Genomic DNA, 18,323 nt, shown 5'->3' with positions numbered 1-18,323 from the left:
AGACTAGATATTTCTACTATACTCTAAATATAGAAAAGTATATAAATAGATAGTAGAAAAATTTAAATAAATATTAAACTTACAAGAAATATACTTTTATAATAAATAAATTAGATATATATAAAATTACCTATATAATTACTATTTATCTACTAGAGAAATACTATACTAAAGTATTAACTAGATATTTTACTATAATAATTTTTATAAAAGGTATATCTATATAAAGCAAGAATATAAATAATATCTATAAAAATCAAGTATATTAAGTAAACTAGGCTATAGTTACTCTATAAAAGAAAATTATAATTATATTTTTATAAGCAAAAAATATCTATATTATTATAATCTAGTAATATATAATTATAAAATTAAGAAATATATTTATTATTCTAAAAAATAACTAGTAAAACTATATAACAAGAATTACTATTATAAAAAAAAATAAAAATAGTATAAAAAATACTAATTAAAGGTTTAGCTTTATATAATCAAGAATTAGATATTACTAGTTATACTTGTAATAATTAATAGATATAGTATAAGAATCTTAATAGACTTAGAAGTAATAATAGAATTTATTAGATCTAAGTTTATTAAATAATATAAAATCAAGTCTAAGCCTACTAGGAACTAGATCTAAATTATTAGGTTTAAAAGAAAATTACTATATAATAAACCTAAAATAAGAATAAAAGCTATCTAAATAAATTCTAGAATATATATTAAAGAGTTAATATTTAGAATCATGCTAATAGATAAAAATTAATATAATATAATTATAAGAATATTCTAGCTAATAAAACATGAGCTAAGTATTAGCTAGAAAAAGGGAGAAGTTATAATTAAAGAATACTATTTAATTATAAAAAAATAAGACTATAATATTCAAGCTTATAGTATTAAAAAAGAATTAAAGATAATCTCTAGTAATAAAAATTAAAAAATAATAATAGCCTTTAAAATAAAGACTAAATTATTAGCAATAACAAAAAAGATATATAAAATATTAAATAAATAAATAACTAGAAATAATAGAATAGATATCTAATTTTAAGAAAATAGATATCCTAGGATAAAACTAAAAAAAACTTCTAAAGCTAAACTTGCTAAAATTAAGAAGCTATTACTAAAGAAATATTATAAGTTTATTAAATTATTTATAAAACTAGATTATTAACTACTAAAATATAACACATGCTATAAAGCTAAAATACTACTAGTTAAAGAAGTAAAATTAAAGCAAGTTTAGTAGTTTAGGAAATTGCTAAAAGAACTAAAATTAGAACAAGAATTTATTAAGAAATTCTATATTACTAGATATATTAAAAAATTAGATTTACCATGCTTAACTAGACCTATATTTATACCTAAGAAAAATAGCAAGAAGTAACTTGTTTTTAACTTTTAATAGCTAAATAATTTTATAATTAAAAATGCTAATAAAATACTATATATAAAATAAAAGAGAGACCTATTATAAAAAGCTATAATTATAATTATATTTAATATTTAATAGGGATACTATAATATCCTACTATAAAAAAAAGATTAATATTTAATAGTCTTTTTAATAGATTTAGGATTATATTAATAGGTAGTTAAACCTATAAGACTAATATAATTACCTATAGAATTTGCTAGATTTATAATTTATATACTATAATAATACTTAAATAAAACTATTGCTATCTATTTTAATTTACAAGAAATAAAATTATTTATATAATAATTAAGGAGCTACTCTTATTTTTAAATATAATATAAATAGGCTAGTAATAGCTTAATTTATTCTTAAATTTCTAAATCCTTTAATTAAAGCTCTTGTTATATAGCTATAAGATATTTTTATTTTATATTAAAAAAGGTTAGCTTAGAAATAACATATTTTTAACCTAACTATATATACTTGTTATAATAACTTAAATTCTTAGATTTTTTACATGATATATCTAACTAAAAATACTAGATATAGAAAATAACTATTATAAAGCCACTTTTTTTAATTTAATATTTAAGATTTTATTTCTAAATACTAGAATTTAAAGCTATAATAAAGTTAGTGCCAAGATATTAAGACAAGAAGGAAGATAAATTAGGACTAAACTCACCTATAAAAGCACTATTTATTATATCTTTAGGACAAAGACCTTGAAAAAAGGGGATTATTAAAGAAATAGAGATTAATAGCTAATAAATCTAATATACTATAACATTATATTAAAATACTAAAAAATAAAGATATACTAATCTAGTTATATTAGGCAATATAATACTAGGGCTAATCTAAACTATAGTAATATTAGGTAATCTAATATAATTAGATATAATAGAGCAGGTACTTTAATAAGAGTATTATATAATACTTAAAGATACTATAAGACCAAGTATATAAGGACTATTATTACCTATACCTAGAAGTTTGGATTACTGTCTATTATTAACTAGATTAATAATACACCTATTATTTACCAATTACTTTGATATCTGCCTTTTTTTATACTTTATTTAACCCTAACAATTTATATTCTCTTTATTCCTCTCAAGAATATTCTTAGGCGTTCTCCTATGGATTAATCGGTGGATCCTAATCTAACACTAATCTAATTTTTTTCTAATATTTTTTGTATATATTCTTTAAGTACTTTAAGTTTTTATGCTAATAGCAAGTATATTAGTTTTTATAATAGTCTTTTACCTGCTTCTAGTTTAATTTTATAGTTATAACTATAGTATAATGCTAATATACTTCTTCTTCTAAGAAAATATTTTTAAAATCTTAATATTGCTCTAGTAGTATAATCTTAGTTATCTATATCTTATATAATACTAGTTTAGCTTTCTCCTTTAATTACTATACTTAGATTATATAAAAGATAGCCCTAGCCTGTAATTTAATAGTATATTCTTATACTATTATAATAATATTAGGATTATAAGGTGCTTTTTTATAGTATTTTCATGTTCTTTTTATCTATTTAATACTAGGATTAACTTAGTCAAGCTAAGACCAGCCTAAAATTATATTATACTTTTTAATATTAATAGTTTTAAAGGTTTATTACTATATTTTAATAACTCTTTTTAAATCTCTAGCATGTATTTTAAGCTTATAACTCCTGTAAGATATTATATTATAGCTATTAATTATAGTAATCTATTATAATAGGCTACTATTTAATAGGACTATTTATTTAGCCTAGTACTAGCTTATAAAATTTATAATAATACTATAGTCTAATAAAATATAGGTTTTTTATAGGTATTCTTTTATAATAATATTAATAATAAAGGTAATAGTTTTTATATCCCTTGTTTTTATATAGAAATCTAGTATTTTTATTATATAAAATACTAGGTCTAGGAGTTTTTTAACTTTTTAAGCTAATTTCTTTTATAGAAGCTACTACTAGGCAACTAATATTATAATACTAAGATAAAAGGGGACTATAGTTATATTATTGCTTGTATATATCTAAATAGTACTCTAATATATAGTATTAATAGCCTTGCAAGAGCTAGGTAGCAATACTATAGGACTAAATATATAAGAACTATTATTACCTATATTTAAAAGTTTTATTCTCTATTTATTATTAACTAGATTGACAATACACCTATTATTTATTAATCACTTTTGGTTATCTACCTCTTTCTATACTTGTTTAACCTTAACAATCTATATTCTCTTTATTCCTCTCAAGAATATCCTTAGGTGTTCTCCTACAGATAGATCAGCGGACCCTAATCTAACAATTTTCTATTAATTATTTTTAGCAATCTTGATATAATAATAAGCATCTTTTAAATTAACTTAATAAAATATTAGGCTCTAGACAAGTGGTTAAGGATTTTTAAAATAAAGAATAAAAGATACTAGTTCTTAATTATTACCTTATTAAGTTTTTAATAGTTAATATATAAATAAAAACTACTATCTTTTTTAGGAATAAAAAGAATAAAAATATTTATAAAATTTTTAGAAGAGCAAATTTAGCTATATATAATATTTTTATTTATATATTTTTATAATATATAAAGTTTAGTTATAGATAGGAGATATATTAGGCCTTAAAAGAATATTTTACCTTTATTAAGAATAATAGTATATATAGTATTTTCTAATATAGAATAGACTCTTGCCTAATTAGTTAAGAATATATTAATAAAATCTTAGTATTTGATAAATAAGGTATTATAATTAGATAGTAATTTAGCCTTAATATTATTATATTTATTTAGTAGCTATATCTCTTCTAGTATTTTTATTAAGATATATATTTAAGTCTTATTTTAGCAAGCTTTTATAAATTAGTAATAAGTAAGGAATTATATAAAAGGAATCTTAAACTATTATTTATAATTTACTAGTAATAACTAGATATTATAATCTTATAAAATAATTATAAATAATAAAAAAAATGTAATTACGTTTTAGTTAATAGTAATATAGTATTTTTTAAAAATTATAAATAGTTTTATATAAATTAATTATAATTATTAGAACTTTTTATATCCTATAGATTTATATACTAAAATTATTAATTATTTCTAAAAAAAAATATAAAAAGTTTAGCAGCTATAAGCTTATAAGTTTTAATAAACTAATAGCTAATAAGATTAACTTCTATAATAATATTAAGATGTGAGAATACCACGTGATCCAGGGAACGTGTTCCCAACTGGACCAAAAGGTCACTATGATCAGACCCGATGGTCTGATTCTGCCTGGATCGCTCCTATATAGCCTGCGCCGTGACATAAGATTAGTTATAATATAGATTAAGTTTTTTAATAAAAATAGTAATTTAAAAGCTAGTAATAATTTTTATATATAAATATAGGTTAAAAAATAGGAACCTTATTTTAATCTAGTATTATTTTTTATATAACTAAATTCTATTCTAATATTAATAGACTATATTTTAGCTTTATTTTAGTTAGATTTTTTTAGGTAGTAATTTATAAGATAGTTTAGACTATTATATAAGTAGTACTAAAGGTTATTAGAGTTTTAGTAACCTTAACTTTTAATAAGTCCTTTTAGGATTAACTAGAGGGCTTAGATAATTAATCCCTTCTAAATAGATATTTATTAGATTTTAGTCTTCTAACCCTTTTTATAAGATTCTAGTAATAAGTTGTGGTTAAAACTATATAGTCTTAGTTCTTTAAAATCTCTAATATATTCTTATAAATTTTTTAATAGAGATTAAGCTAAAGCTTTATAAAAAAGGAATAGGCTTATTACTTATTAAATTTTTTAAAAAAATACTATTTTAAAGTATTAAAATAAATATAAAACTTGTATAAATCTTAATTAAATTATTAGTAAGCCTGCTTTATCTAAAATATTATATTTAATTATAGGATAATAGTATTCTAAATAAAAGTTATAATCTAGTTAATAAAATACTTCTATTTATTAATAGCTTTTTAAGATTTAATCTTTTCTTTTTTATTAATATATTAGTTCTATCTTTATTAATATATATTATTTATATTAGCTAGGATAGCAAGAATCTTTATTTTATTAGTTTAATATTTATATAAAGTACCTTTAAAATTCTACTAGGAATTTATAAGCTATTTATCTTATTATTAAAGATTAAAATTTAGAATAAAAGGGGTAATATTCTTAATCTTAATCTTGCCTTTATAGTTAGATTTTAATAAAAAAAAGAAATATTTCTATTTTTAAGATATTTAGAACTTGAACTACTTGCTTTTTTATTATAATTAAATAATCTATTATTTAAGGTTATAAATCTATAACTACTAATCTACTTCTTGCTAGAAGCTTTTAAAATTTTTAATAGTAGTAGGAATAGATTTAGTAATAGAATTAGTTAATTCTTGAAGATCTAGTAATCTAGAAATTTAAGATATCTTAATCCCCTAGATAGCTTAAAAAAGAAGATTTAGAATATTAAAGGTTAATAAGGAATTAGCTAGATAAGGAATAAATACTTGATTATTAAGATAAAATAAGACTAAATCTTGCCCTCTATTTTTTATAGGAGATTTAATTCTTAATAGCTATAGAATTGCTTAATATAACCTTAGATTATTAATATTATAATAACAAAATAGAGGTATTAAGCTCCAATAGCATGCCAAGACCAACTCTACCTTGACAGACAACCAAACCCGTGACAAATACTTAAGAATATTTTTAATAGGATAAGAAGAATATAGATTATAATATTAAATAAAGTATAAGAGGAGGTAGATAACTAAAATATAATTAGTAAATAATAAATATATTATTAATCTAGTAATAATAGATAGAGAATAAAATTTTCTAGATATAAGTAATAATAGTCCTTATATATCTAGTCCTATAATATCTAAGTACTATATAATACTCCTTATTAGAGTACCTGCTTTATTATATTAGATTATATTAGATTACCTAATACTACTATAGTCTAGATTAGCCCTAGCATTATATTGCCTGATATAACCGGGTTAGCACATCTTTTATCCTGTTGTGCTGCGGCACAGCAGATCCATTGGCTATCAATGTCCGAGTTCTCTGACAATAAGTAATATAAAATGGAATATATTATATAGGTGAAAAACTAATTAATAACCTTTTAAAAAAGGTTAGTTATACTACTAGAATATTATATACCATATAAGCTTGCTTAGTAGCATGCTTGCAGAGCAGGTAGCATGAATATACTGCCTAAAGCATCAGGCTGCTTCACGCAGCGCTCCACAGACCGCTGCAATACACAGGGTCTAACGGGATATCAAGATGATCAGCTCGCCCTGGTGATTGATTCGGTCGGGAGTTATGTTACATCACATTTCAAGCTGAGAAATGACATGAATCTTGGAGCCAGACAATAAATTACAGGGTAGTTTGGCCCATGTCATACGCTGATTATGTGTACATGGAGGGTAAGTTCTGAAACTTGTCATTGGCTATAGCACTATCCCGATTTTGTTCGTTTTCATGCTGGCACAGGTGAGATCCTTATCCGGCGCTGCGCAACAGTATCAGCCAAAGCATTCTTTAAGGTGTTGGCATCCTTAAACGCTCTCCAAAACCTGCTCCTTGAACTCCCTTTCAACCTTGTGACCCTTGTCGTCGGTCGTTGACTCGCCGTGAAGATTGAGAAGAGCACCAAGATCGAACTTAGGGGCCTTTAGGAGCTTAACCTTGCGAATGTGGACCTAGAAAGTAGTTAGCTGGGCTCGTGCTTAGTGTCTATTAGGTATACGAACGTGCTGGAGTGGGTAGATTCCTTGGGTCGCCTTCTCGATCTCCCGACCAATAACCTCGGGGATAAGTTTTGTCGTAAGCTGGGCGAGGGAGCAGCTGGCGGCTTCCCGTTGCATAATCTCAGTCATCTTCTTCCTAATAGCGCGGATCTGGGAAGAGCGTGCGTATGTGGTCTTCTTGATCTGGTTTGGGCGTCTCTTGGTGAAGGCGATGGCGAATAGACGCAGAAGGTAGTCGTCAGTGGTCTTCACGGTGACGTTGGCCTCAATAAGGGACTGCCACTTTCGCACGAGGGACCGGAGCTTGTCGGTGGTGAAATCCAGGCCATGGAAGTTCGTTAAACAGTTCTTTCCTTGGATTTCGTCGACGCGGAGCTTGACCTTGCGGAAGGCGTGGTCTTCGTCGTTCTGGAGGTCTGCGAGGGAAACTTCAAAAATACGACCCTTGAGCGAATCGTTCGCATTCTTCAGACCGCTGGTGCGGTTGACAAGAGTCTTTCCAACGCTTCATTCATTCCAGTTAGTTCATCTCTCGTAGTATGGGGAACTTTGCGGCAGTGCAGTGGGCTTGTGTTGAACTCACTCTCTGATCTGGAAGGTGGAGGGTGCCTATTTTGGAGTCAGTCAGAACTTGTATTTCACTCCAATCAGTTTATTTTACCTTCACAGAGTATTCATCCTTCCTGGTGAAAGGATCGACCGTCCTCTTCTTCACACCCTTCTTGCCCTTTGACAAGCGCTTGTTCCTAGTGGCTGATTAGCAACGGTTTCGACTATCTGCGGGTGGGCAATGAATCGGGTTCGAATGGCGTACTTTCCAACAGCCATAATTGCGACGCGAGCCTATCCGTCAGTAGTGAAAGACAGACGATAGATTCTCACCGCGCACACTGATGGAGGGTGTTGAGTCGATTCGTGCTGCTTGCGGCGGTTTCGACGAGCAAGAACCATCGAGCAAAATCCCACAGAAAAGTTGCGTTAAGCGAGGCATTGGCCCTATAATGGCTTAGGTAATATCTTACCCACAAACTTCAGCTGGTTTGATTGGATCTGCCTCCTCGGTCACGTGCTACTTTCCCACCCAGCACCTTTGGAAACTTTCACGGCTCTCCAGGACTTGATTTTCGAATGATGGAGACAAAAGTCGTTGTCACAGAGCCAACCTCCTGGGGAAAGAAATTCCATTTACTTCGCTTCCACAGCCTTGTTCCCAATGTCCTCAATACCCGTGTAGCATGTAGCATCTACAAGCAATAGTATTGTGAATACTATTCTTCCGTGGTCGTTTTGCTGTCCTCACAAGGAGGTTTTGCACAAAGACATTACAAACCCTCCAAAGTCGATGACGCATACTGACGAGCGGCGGTGGAAGGTTGAAGGGGAGAATTTGGAGCGAGCGACTTACTTACTGTAAGTCGCCCGGGCGGTGGGGCCTCACTGCCCAATTTTGGGTTACGTCGTCGCGGGTGGGGCGGGCGGAAACATCCCACAGAAGCTAACAAGCCCCGACGGGACCGAGGACCTGTCTCCATGTCTGACACGCACCTGGGCAGGCTCAACAATAATTATGCTCAAGCGCCGTCAGCACCAACAAGACTTCGATATCTTTGTCGACCATCTTACATCACCGTATACCAAATATGGTTGGTCTCTTCTCACTTACTCTACTTTTGACAAATTTCGACTTGACCTCTGACTGACGCACGACAGGGTAAACGTAAGAAATCAAGTCGCCAACCCCAGCAGCCCCGAAAGGTAATATGAGAATGGGTGGGATTCCTACTACGCCTTTCGCCTTGTAACTAACTGCATATGATAGAGAGAGCCCCTTCCAAGCACGTTTGCATGCCTCTTCTGCAATCACGAGAATTCTGTTATCGTCAAACTGGATAAAAAGCTAGGGCTAGGACATCTGTCTTGCAAAGTGTGCGGGCAAAGATTCCAGACGGGCATCAACTGTGAGCCTCGAAGTTTCTCGTCCCTGTACGTGCAATACTGACCGTCATCTATTTGCAGACCTTTCCGCCGCCGTCGATGTGTACTCCGACTGGGTTGACGCCTGTGACGCCGTCGCGAAGGATGCAGCAAATAAATACGAAGAGAGCGACGCGCATGCAATGCTGTCTAGTGATCGCCCGTTCTCTCCAGGCGATCGCGGTGTGGAATTTGCAGAGTAAACCGGTCAATATGCGGACGAGTAGTCAATGTACTATCGATTGTGCATGTAACCAAAACCTCGGGAATTCAGACTCTATGGAGGCCTTCCACCAAAGCCCAGTCCCTTACTGATTGCGTACATATGGCCGAATGGGCGGACTTCTGATAAAGCTCGGTAGCCCTGCTCCGAGAGATACTCAATTTCCGTCCGTATCCTCCTCAGTATACTCTTTAGAGCGCAATCAGATTTTACAGAGTATAGTAGCGATCGCCGAAGTCGCCCAGACCAGGAGTTATATATCTGTAAATTCAATTGATGTTAGCATTAAACCTTACCGTCCCACGTCGAGGTTCTCTCACTTCTTATCATCTAGGCCCTGGTCAATGAATGAAGTCACAACTCGGAGCTTAGGAAAGCGTTCGGCGAAATCTATAACCCCCGAGGGACTTGCAATGAGATTGAGGAACAAAATATGTTCTTCAGGCACACCTTTGGCCTTTAAAATTTCGACCGCGAGAGTTGCGGAGCCCCCTGTTCTTGTTAGTCACGGTACCCGCCCTGTCTCCTGAAGAATTTGAACCTACCTGTTGCAAACATCGGATCCAGGAGGAGCACCCATCGATTGGAAATATCAGCCGGAAGCTTTTCGTAGAAAAGCTTTGGCTTGCACGTTTCTTCATCTCTTTGTATGAGGATCTTTCCTATCCGCACGGACCGACAGCAATCTCTCAGTCCTTGCTCCATAGCCTCCCCAGCTCTCATGATCGAAACACCACATATCTTTCCCTCGAATTTGACGCCTAAATAAGAACGACCCACGGGAGTAGTGACGGAATGTTCGACGACCGGGAGATGGTTGAGTCCCTCTTCCACTAAAAGGCGGATAATTCTGTTCGAATAAAAGATGAAGTCAGCGCGGCCGGTGTTCTGGTCTCTAATCATACTGCGGATTGTTAGTCAAGTTGGGTAGCAAAACATAGAGGCAGCACGAGGTATTCTTACGTCAACAATGCTATCAGCTGGGGAGTCTGGGGCAGAACATGGACATTTTCATAAGATATGCTTTTCGATACGGTCGCTGTTGGCTTTTCGCTGTCTGATCGGTAAACCGGGCCAACCCCTTGGGCTGGAGACGGAATAGGCTCCGCCGCGAGACTCATTACTGACGGTACGCTAGGGCGAAAGCGGGGACATGAATTCAATCGATAACAGCGCCGATATGGGAGGAAAGAGATAGATCGGGTGCTCAGGCTTGGGCGGACTCGAAAAAGTGCTGGGAGAACAGGACGGCTCGAAATCTCGCAAGAGCATGGAGGCACAATAATACCTGGGGGTTGACAGCACTTACTGCCCAGTGTTATTGCGACTTAAGCTGTGGATTGTGACACTAAGTCGGGGTGACAATCAGCAGCAGACAGAACCTGCAGGAAAGAATGTAGTTGAACTCCTTCTCCATTTCGAAATTGGAAGCACGGACCTAGGTAGTGGGCCGGCTAAAGCCGGGCTGGAGCCTGTACCTGAGCCGGGCCATATAGGGCACCTGCCTATCCCGTACTAGTGTATAACTCGGATGAACGACCGCCAGTTGCCGCCCGTGGCGCCTGTCAAGAAGCAGAAAGTTGAGACCTAGTATGCTGCTGGTATCCTCAAAGACATCACAATAGTGGGGTTTGATCTTTAAACCATCACAGAATCAGTTTTACTGTGGTTCTTTGCTGATAGAATATAACCCTGAAGATACCTTATAGCTGCTTGAAGAGAGGGTCATACAGGGTTTGGCGCTTTCAGAACAGTTCTATAAACAGCTTATGAAAAAAAGGAGACTGTGGTACAGGCTGAATTGGTATTCAAGCTCTGTGATTATATCCCTGTTTGAGAGGAAATACCTGCAATCTTGCATTGGTAGGTTTAACCAAGCTAGGAAGAACAAGATTGCTGTAGTTAGTTAAGGTTAGCTTCTACAGTATTAGTCATTATAATAATTATAATAATTACAAATGAAGCCTTAAACTTCAGTCCTCAACTTCAAAGCCTCAAGTGGCGGTAATGCAGGTGACTTCTGCCAAGTCTTTCGCAATATTGTTTCAAAGGCTCTCTTTGAAGATTACTATAGAACGTGCAAAATATTGGAACTTATAATATCTACTATTTAAATTGTCTCTTAATTCACTAGCATGCCTCCAAATAAAAAGAGACCTGTGACGTATGGTAAATCGCCCTTGAACAGGCTTGAATCTTACGAACCAGATTCTGGCGGCTCCGGATCGTCGAAGCTTTCCCCTCCCTCACTGAATGATGGACCGGCGACGCCAACTTCTTGCCCCCCAAGTCCCTCTACACAAACAAACCTGACCCTCCTACCGTTGGGAAACTTGTGTAAGTGCAGTTAACAGGAATCATATTGCTTTCTTCATTGCTTATTTACAAAAGTAGCTAGTTTTTCTCCTAGTAAAGCAGATGATGCGTGTGATGTTATGCAACGAAAGCGGAGGAAGTCGCATCACAAAGAGAGGGGCTGGGACTATATCCATGGTCCCATGAAGGCGGGTGCGGGCCTGGGTGGACGTTCTCGGCATCTCAACCTTCGTGACGGCAGACATCTCCTCCCAGAAATCCCTTCACAGGGTAGTGATTGGGATGCTGCTAATATCACGCGCTCTTCGCGATCAAACACTACTGGTGAAGTTACGTTGGTCAATTGCCCATCACCTTCATCCTGGCGTTCTACACGCCAACAGAAACCCACATTCCAGCGCCAACTGTCCGACGATAGGAGTATGGGCTGTCCCTCGAACAGGTCGCCGAGGGTTGGCTCTGCCTCCCCCCGAAAGAGGCTGGTTGACTCATTGGGCGCGGTAGAGCAATACAGTGAGGACCTTACCTCGGAGCCTGACGGTGGTCCCTTCGACAGACCGGATTTGTCTTCAGCGCCTCAACCCACTGCTCGGCACTTATCTAAATCTAGGGCGCGCGATGTTGAGCTCCTCCAGAGAACTCCGACGAACTCAACCTCATCCATGCTACGGTCCTCGAGGGTTACTTACTCACGACAACGTTCTTTCCTAAATGATTCAACCGAGATGGCTGATTATCCACCCCACACCGTAGGAGCCCAGCCAAAATCCAATCTCGAACGAGATCCTCATTATCTACTTTCATCGCGCATCTCTTCCGAAGATGATGAGAGCGTCGATGGCAAACCTGTCCGGAGCCTCCATGAACTTCGGCAGGCCGGGGACAACGCGCGATTCCGAGAAATCGTTGATTCAATATTTGAAGATATTGAGGATGAATATAATTCAGTCTCGGGGAGGTGCTCTAGCCTTGCCGACTTGTGTGGCAAGCTTCTCGATTCGCGGTTTGCTCATCGTTTCTCTGAGCAAGGCTTTGATGAACGCCTGGTGAAGTGTACCTCGAACGCCTCAAATACGATCGATGCTTCTCTCGCTCTCGGTGCCTACAAACTCATCCTAACTACGGGTCAGGCTTCCCGTACCTTCTGCGAGTCCTTGTGGGCGAGAATTCTTGATACTTCTCTTCCCCTCCTGAATACTGAGGACGACCTCCTTGTTTTAGCGCGAGAGCCGTCCCTACACCTATCAAAGACAGCTCAGACGTCGATTAGGGGTATACGGTCGCATTTACTGTCTGCGATCGAGTCACCATCGCCATGCCTGTCTCCCCGTTTATTAGCACTCGAGTGTACTAACTCCACGCTAAAAGTCCTCCGGGAAAGGAGCCTCACAGTTTGTTCTGCTCCTACCTCCTTCTTGAACAAGCTAATCGACTTGTTGGCGGCGAATCCTCCCCATGCCCCTGGGCCAACAGGCGATCCCCGAATGCTGGGACTAATATACTCTATTTTGGAAGACTATTCAATCATTTCAGGGCCACTCGATAGCAATCAGTTCCAGTGTTTTCAGCGCCTTGCTCGACTCTATGGTCATTTTACCTTGAACCTCTCAAACCAAATTCGCCCAATTTTGATGTCCTACATTCGAGTGGTTTTGAACCTTACCAACAAGGAGCCAGCACTTTGCGATAGCTTTGCTCTTCCCGAGCTTGTCTCCGGACTTGTTGGAATTGTTATTAGGGAGTTCTCTTATGTCTCCAAAGACTATGGTCCCAATGAGAACAATGCGTTGAACGCGGTCATTTTGGCGTTGGGCACTCTCACCAATCTGGCGGAGACGACTGAGCAGTCGAGAGCCATCTTCGTACGTTCGGATGACCGCACGATTTCTCTCCTTCAGCAATTGCTAGGGCAGTTCTCTGATAGCGTCAGCTCTATGGACCAGGTAGGCATACTGTCGTATTTCTTAATGTTTTCTGACGTGACATAGGCGCACTCGGTGCCCGAAGCGCATGAAAATGTTGTGGCAGGATACTTGTCCATTCTCCTGCTTACCATTTGCCTAGACAAGGAAGCTCGTATCTTCGTCAAAAAGTCTCTGAACGGATATGGGCTGGCTACAGTTTTGTCTACTGCTGAAAAGTTTCTGCAGTACCATCGCGAGGTTGAGAAAGATGCTCATCTCTTCGAAACGTCGGAAGAGGTGGGGTCGCGGCTCACTGGGCGATTGGGGCTTATTGTTACCCGGGTGCGTAACTTGGAGAGTGTCGCTGATCAGCAGCTATGCGCCTGAAAAAAAAAAAGATTCGATGCCGCCTGGCTCGGACGACTAGTACAGGTCTTAGCACCTGGAGTTGTATTTCCCGTCAATCCATGATTCTACCTCGGTAGCGCCTGCTCTGTTACGCTATTGATCGTCACGAGAGCTTCATAGCTCTCACTTGAATAAGGATATTAGAAAGGTACAACAATGAGTATCGTATATCAGTAACACTGCAGATACTACTGCGTCTTGATAGTTAAGCATCACCAGTGGGAAATGGCAGCCAGTCGAAGAGTGGAGCCAACTGCCAGAGTAGTTTGATTTGTTTGTGCCCGGAAAGCCGTCGTTGAGCTTGTTCGCCACTTTTACTAAGGCAGCCAACACCAGTGGATTGTTGACCGAAAATCAATTGGTATTTGACTTCGTCCTCATGTCTATAACGTTATTCCTGGCTTCATTTTAGTACCTGGCATCTTTATAGGTACAACTTGGTGGTTATTACCGGTCGACGGGAATACCTAGGTACCTTTTCGGACGCACCGTGTAGTAGAAAGTTCCCCCCTCCCCCGCGCCTTTCTACCACTATTATCCTGTCTGCCGGAAATGCCCAGCGCTCCAAAACAGCGAAAGATAGCCATCGTAGGCAATCGATCCGTGGGTATGCTTTCGTGAGCCTGCATTATTCCAATCGATGCTAATACTCCTAGGTAAATCTTCTCTTACGGTTCGGTTCGTTGAGCATCATTTTGTGGAGAGCTACTACCCGACGATTGAGAACACGTTCAGTCGAATCATCAAATATAATGGCCAAGAATATGCAACTGAGATAGTTGATACAGCTGGCCAGGTGAGGATAATACTGGTGGGATGCTTGGTGATCGCAAAGAGCTAATCCAAGCCTTAGGATGAGTACAGCCTATTGAACTCCAAACACTTCATCGGAATACATGGTTATATAATTGTCTACTCGGTGGCATCTCGCCAGTCTTTTGATATGGTACGAGTTATCAGAGATAAGATTCTGAATCATCTCGTGAGTATTCCTCTTGTTTACCCGGAACGCCGATTGTGGGTTAACATTTGATAGGGAGCGGATTATGTCCCCCTCGTCATTGTCGGAAACAAGAGTGATCTCAAGCCCGAACAGCGCCATGTATCTTTAGAGGAAGGCCGGCACTTAGGAGAAGAGTTTCGTTGCGCATTTACGGAGGCCAGTGCTCGCCTTGACTACAATGTTGCAAAAGCTTTTGAGTTAATGATCGGGGAAATTGAAAGATCGCAGAATCCATCACAACCGACCGGGAGTAATAAATGTGTCCTAATGTGAGAGAAAGCCACCTGACTTGAGAGAATGAATTCGGTTTCTTTTCTTTCCTTTTTATTTTCACCCGCAGTATTCCTTATCTCTTCCTATGTCACCCCACTGTTCTCGCCTCCGTTCTAGAGTACTGCTCATTATGGTCGGCTTATACCTTCGGTCATCTCCGGAGGATCACCGACTCTAGCGGCCTGGTAGACTTCTCTGCCGAATGCGCATGCATGAAGGAACTCTTCTTGACTCTCTGAAAGCATTTGGTAATCCTGAGCTGTATGTCAATAATCTCTAACACAGCAAGCAACAATGCGTTCCTCCAATTGGGCCAACGGCCACTTCTCTCAAAAACCTGCTGCTGAAGGACCTATAGGGATTGGGCCTAAGCCTTGGTAGCCTCCTTTACCGGTAATGTAGGCTCTGCAATCAATAGTAAGAGCATGCGGATAACAGATAATGCAGTATGCATCTGTTTCCATCGTGGGTTGTGGGTTCAATAGCATCGCTGCGATGCCATGCGAAAGGAGATTGAACAGCTGGAGGGTAAACGTATGCGTAAAGGTTAGTGTCAGTTATGTAGATAATTCTGGCCGAAATTGCCGAACCATGCAGTTAGTTATCTATGGCATTTCATCAGAGGGCCTGTTGGGGGACTAATTGAGAGAAGAAGTCACGCCTCTTCATTCTTGCTTCATTCAGAGGGAATTTTCGTTCCTCTAGATCTAAGTCTTGACTCTGTGCCCAAGACACCATGGCGCTGAAGGAGCAAACTCGGTTGAGGCGAATATTTTGGAATGAAGAGTTGGGAAATCGTTCCTTTGAGGGGCCTTCTGGCTTATTGATACTAGTACAAATTGGGAAGTAATTAAGTTGCCCCGGGGCCGGGCCAGTGCCCTAAATCAGCAGTCCCTCGTACTTCTGTTGGGCCAAACTTTGCCCCTCATACTCCCGCTCACGACCACAAAGGGTTGCACGTTCTTCAAGCGGGTGCCTGTGAACCATAATATTCTGACAGGCCTGTTCCTGAAGTCCGCATTATTCACCTCCCCAGGCCTACTACTCAATTAATCCCGTCTAAACTACAAAATGCTCGACCTCGCCGATTTTATCGCAGACCGTGGTGGAGACCCAAATAGGATCAAAGAGAGTCAGAGGAGAAGATCCGCCCCAGAAGCTTCTGTTGACGAGGTAATTTCCTTGTATGAGGAGGCTCGCCGAGGTAAGTACTCTTCTCGGCTGTTTACAGAACCTGAGGCATACGGGAGCTGACTCTACTCTGCAGCACGCTACCAGGTATCTCAAATAAACTCCCAGCTCAATGCCCTCCTCAAGGAGATTGGGAAAAGAAAGAAGGTCAGTCCCTTCTTCTGATATACACATTTGGCGGCCATTCTTATTGTATGGCTAACCATGTGATGTGGATCTAGAACAAGGAAGATGCAAACACCCTTTTGGAAGAGAAGGCTACCCTAGAAAGTCGGCGAAAAGAAGCAGAAGAGTTTGCTCTGCAGAAAGAGAGCCTTAGGGACAGACAAATTCGAACAATCGGCAATTACGTGCATGATTCGGTCCCTGTTAGTAGCAATGAGGTCAGTAAATCAATTACGAAAGTTTCTGGAACCGGATGATGCTAATTGTATCTCACAGGATGACAATGCTGTCCTCAGAACGTGGTCCCCTGATAATTTTGTTCCTGAGAAGCCCAACTGCTTGTCGCATCATGAGGTCCTCACTCGGCTTGACGGTTATGACCCCGAGCGTGGGGTGAAGATTGTTGGACATCGTGGGTATTGCCTAACGGGTTACGGTCTCTTCCTGAATCTTGCGCTTGTGAATTATGGGCTGGAGTTTCTCTGGGAACGTGGCTACAAGCCGAATCAGCCACCGCAGTTTATGCTCAAGGAGATGATGGCAAAAACGGCTCAATTGGAACAGTTTGACGAGGAGCTCTATAAAGTCACGGAAAGCGAGGACAAGACTACCGACAAATATCTGATCGCAACTTCAGAGCAGCCCTTGTCAGCGTTGCATGATGGCGAATGGCTTCAGGACAAAGATCTTCCGATTAGGTGAGGAATTTGGTACTTCTGATACTCATAAGCTGACCAGGTCTTAGATATGCTGGATACAGCACTTGTTATCGCAAGGAGGCTGGTGCTCATGGAAAAGACGCCTGGGGAATCTTCCGTGTCCATCAATTCGAGAAGGTCAGATATGAGAGCCCATCACCCTATCGCTCCCAATTCTCACCTATTTTTAGATCGAGCAATTCATTATCACGAAACCTGAAGATTCTTGGAAGGTTTTCGATGAAATGATAGCGACATCGGAGCAGTTCTATCAGTCTCTGGGGCTTCCCTACCAGATTGTCTCCATTGTTTCGGGCGCTTTGAACAATGCCGCTGCGAAAAAATTTGACCTAGAAGCCTGGTTTCCTTTTCAACAGGAATACAAGGAGCTGGTTTCGTGTTCCAATTGCACCGACTATCAGGCACGGGCTCTTGGAATTCGGTACGGCCCGAAGAAGACTACGGACGTGAAGAAATCGTATGTCCACGCACTGAATGCTACACTATGTGCGACGGAACGCACACTGTGTTGCATTCTTGAGAATTACCAAACAGAAGATGTATGAGAAACTCAACTTAGTACTACTGGTATGACTATACTGATGACTTTTAGGGATTTATTGTTCCAGAGCCCCTAAGAAAATACATTCCTGGTGCCCCCGACTTCCTTCCGTATACCAAGGAACTTCCCAAAGACAGCACCTCGACTAAATCTCGACCGAAACCCGCTAATAGCGCGCACGAAACTTCAAAAAAGCTGCAAGGCATGCAGCTGTGAATGTGCTCTTGACTCATTCACTATTGCCGAGGCAGTGGGTGGTTCCCTATTGGGGCGCTTCTTCAATGTAGATGGAGCATCAATACCCAAGGCGACATCACTTTGAGTAGGCATTCTTCAATTATTAGGCTCTATCGAACTTGGTGTTTGCCTACCA

At 38.0% G+C, this 18,323-nt stretch overlaps 6 protein-coding genes across 6 annotated transcripts; 4 read left to right on the top strand and 2 right to left on the bottom strand.

The window, feature by feature from the left end:
• Nucleotides 1-6,635: 6,635 nt before the first annotated feature.
• rps1 (40S ribosomal protein eS1) lies at nt 6,636-8,772 on the bottom strand. The gene is made up of 5 exons (XM_071029384.1): nt 8,048-8,772; nt 7,895-7,979; nt 7,817-7,842; nt 7,237-7,738; nt 6,636-7,185 (listed from the first exon to the last, which is right to left on the bottom strand). Exons 1-5 carry the CDS (start codon nt 8,059-8,061, stop codon nt 7,042-7,044), a joined length of 771 nt encoding a protein of 256 aa, XP_070885324.1. The 5' UTR covers nt 8,062-8,772; the 3' UTR covers nt 6,636-7,041.
• BJX67DRAFT_382141 (transcription elongation factor 1 family protein) lies at nt 8,764-9,410 on the top strand (the record flags this gene model as incomplete). The annotated part of the gene is made up of 4 exons (XM_071033168.1): nt 8,764-8,862; nt 8,944-8,988; nt 9,053-9,191; nt 9,250-9,410. The coding sequence occupies 4 exons, from the start codon at nt 8,764-8,766 to the stop codon at nt 9,408-9,410; spliced, it is 444 nt and encodes a 147-aa protein (XP_070885323.1).
• A 229-nt stretch (nt 9,411-9,639) lies between these two features.
• BJX67DRAFT_382140 (uracil phosphoribosyltransferase) lies at nt 9,640-10,551 on the bottom strand (the record flags this gene model as incomplete). Its single annotated transcript, XM_071033167.1, has 4 exons — nt 9,640-9,691; nt 9,751-9,922; nt 9,976-10,334; nt 10,394-10,551. 4 exons carry the CDS (start codon nt 10,549-10,551, stop codon nt 9,640-9,642), a joined length of 741 nt encoding a protein of 246 aa, XP_070885322.1.
• A 958-nt stretch (nt 10,552-11,509) lies between these two features.
• BJX67DRAFT_356480 (WAPL family protein) lies at nt 11,510-14,351 on the top strand. The gene is made up of 3 exons (XM_071029383.1): nt 11,510-11,767; nt 11,825-13,689; nt 13,735-14,351. The coding sequence occupies exons 1-3, from the start codon at nt 11,566-11,568 to the stop codon at nt 14,035-14,037; spliced, it is 2,370 nt and encodes a 789-aa protein (XP_070885321.1). The 5' UTR covers nt 11,510-11,565; the 3' UTR covers nt 14,038-14,351.
• A 6-nt stretch (nt 14,352-14,357) lies between these two features.
• rhbA (Rheb family small GTPase rhbA) lies at nt 14,358-15,555 on the top strand. Its single transcript, XM_071024732.1, has 4 exons — nt 14,358-14,665; nt 14,715-14,854; nt 14,912-15,040; nt 15,095-15,555. Exons 1-4 carry the CDS (start codon nt 14,611-14,613, stop codon nt 15,332-15,334), a joined length of 564 nt encoding a protein of 187 aa, XP_070885320.1. The 5' UTR covers nt 14,358-14,610; the 3' UTR covers nt 15,335-15,555.
• An 850-nt stretch (nt 15,556-16,405) lies between these two features.
• On the top strand, nt 16,406-18,166 carry BJX67DRAFT_372732 (serine--tRNA ligase SES1; the record flags this gene model as incomplete). The annotated part of the gene is made up of 7 exons (XM_071031285.1): nt 16,406-16,538; nt 16,602-16,672; nt 16,747-16,908; nt 16,967-17,388; nt 17,436-17,526; nt 17,580-17,948; nt 18,002-18,166. 7 exons carry the CDS (start codon nt 16,406-16,408, stop codon nt 18,164-18,166), a joined length of 1,413 nt encoding a protein of 470 aa, XP_070885319.1.
• Between the last annotated feature and the right edge of the window lie 157 nt (nt 18,167-18,323).

This window comes from Aspergillus lucknowensis, assembly GCF_044049455.1.
Source record: "Aspergillus lucknowensis strain CBS 449.75 chromosome Unknown BJX67scaffold_26, whole genome shotgun sequence".
Classification (NCBI taxonomy): domain Eukaryota; kingdom Fungi; phylum Ascomycota; class Eurotiomycetes; order Eurotiales; family Aspergillaceae; genus Aspergillus; species Aspergillus lucknowensis.
The sequence above is the reverse complement of the archived record's forward strand: the minus strand, read 5'-3'. Positions and strand labels throughout refer to the sequence as shown.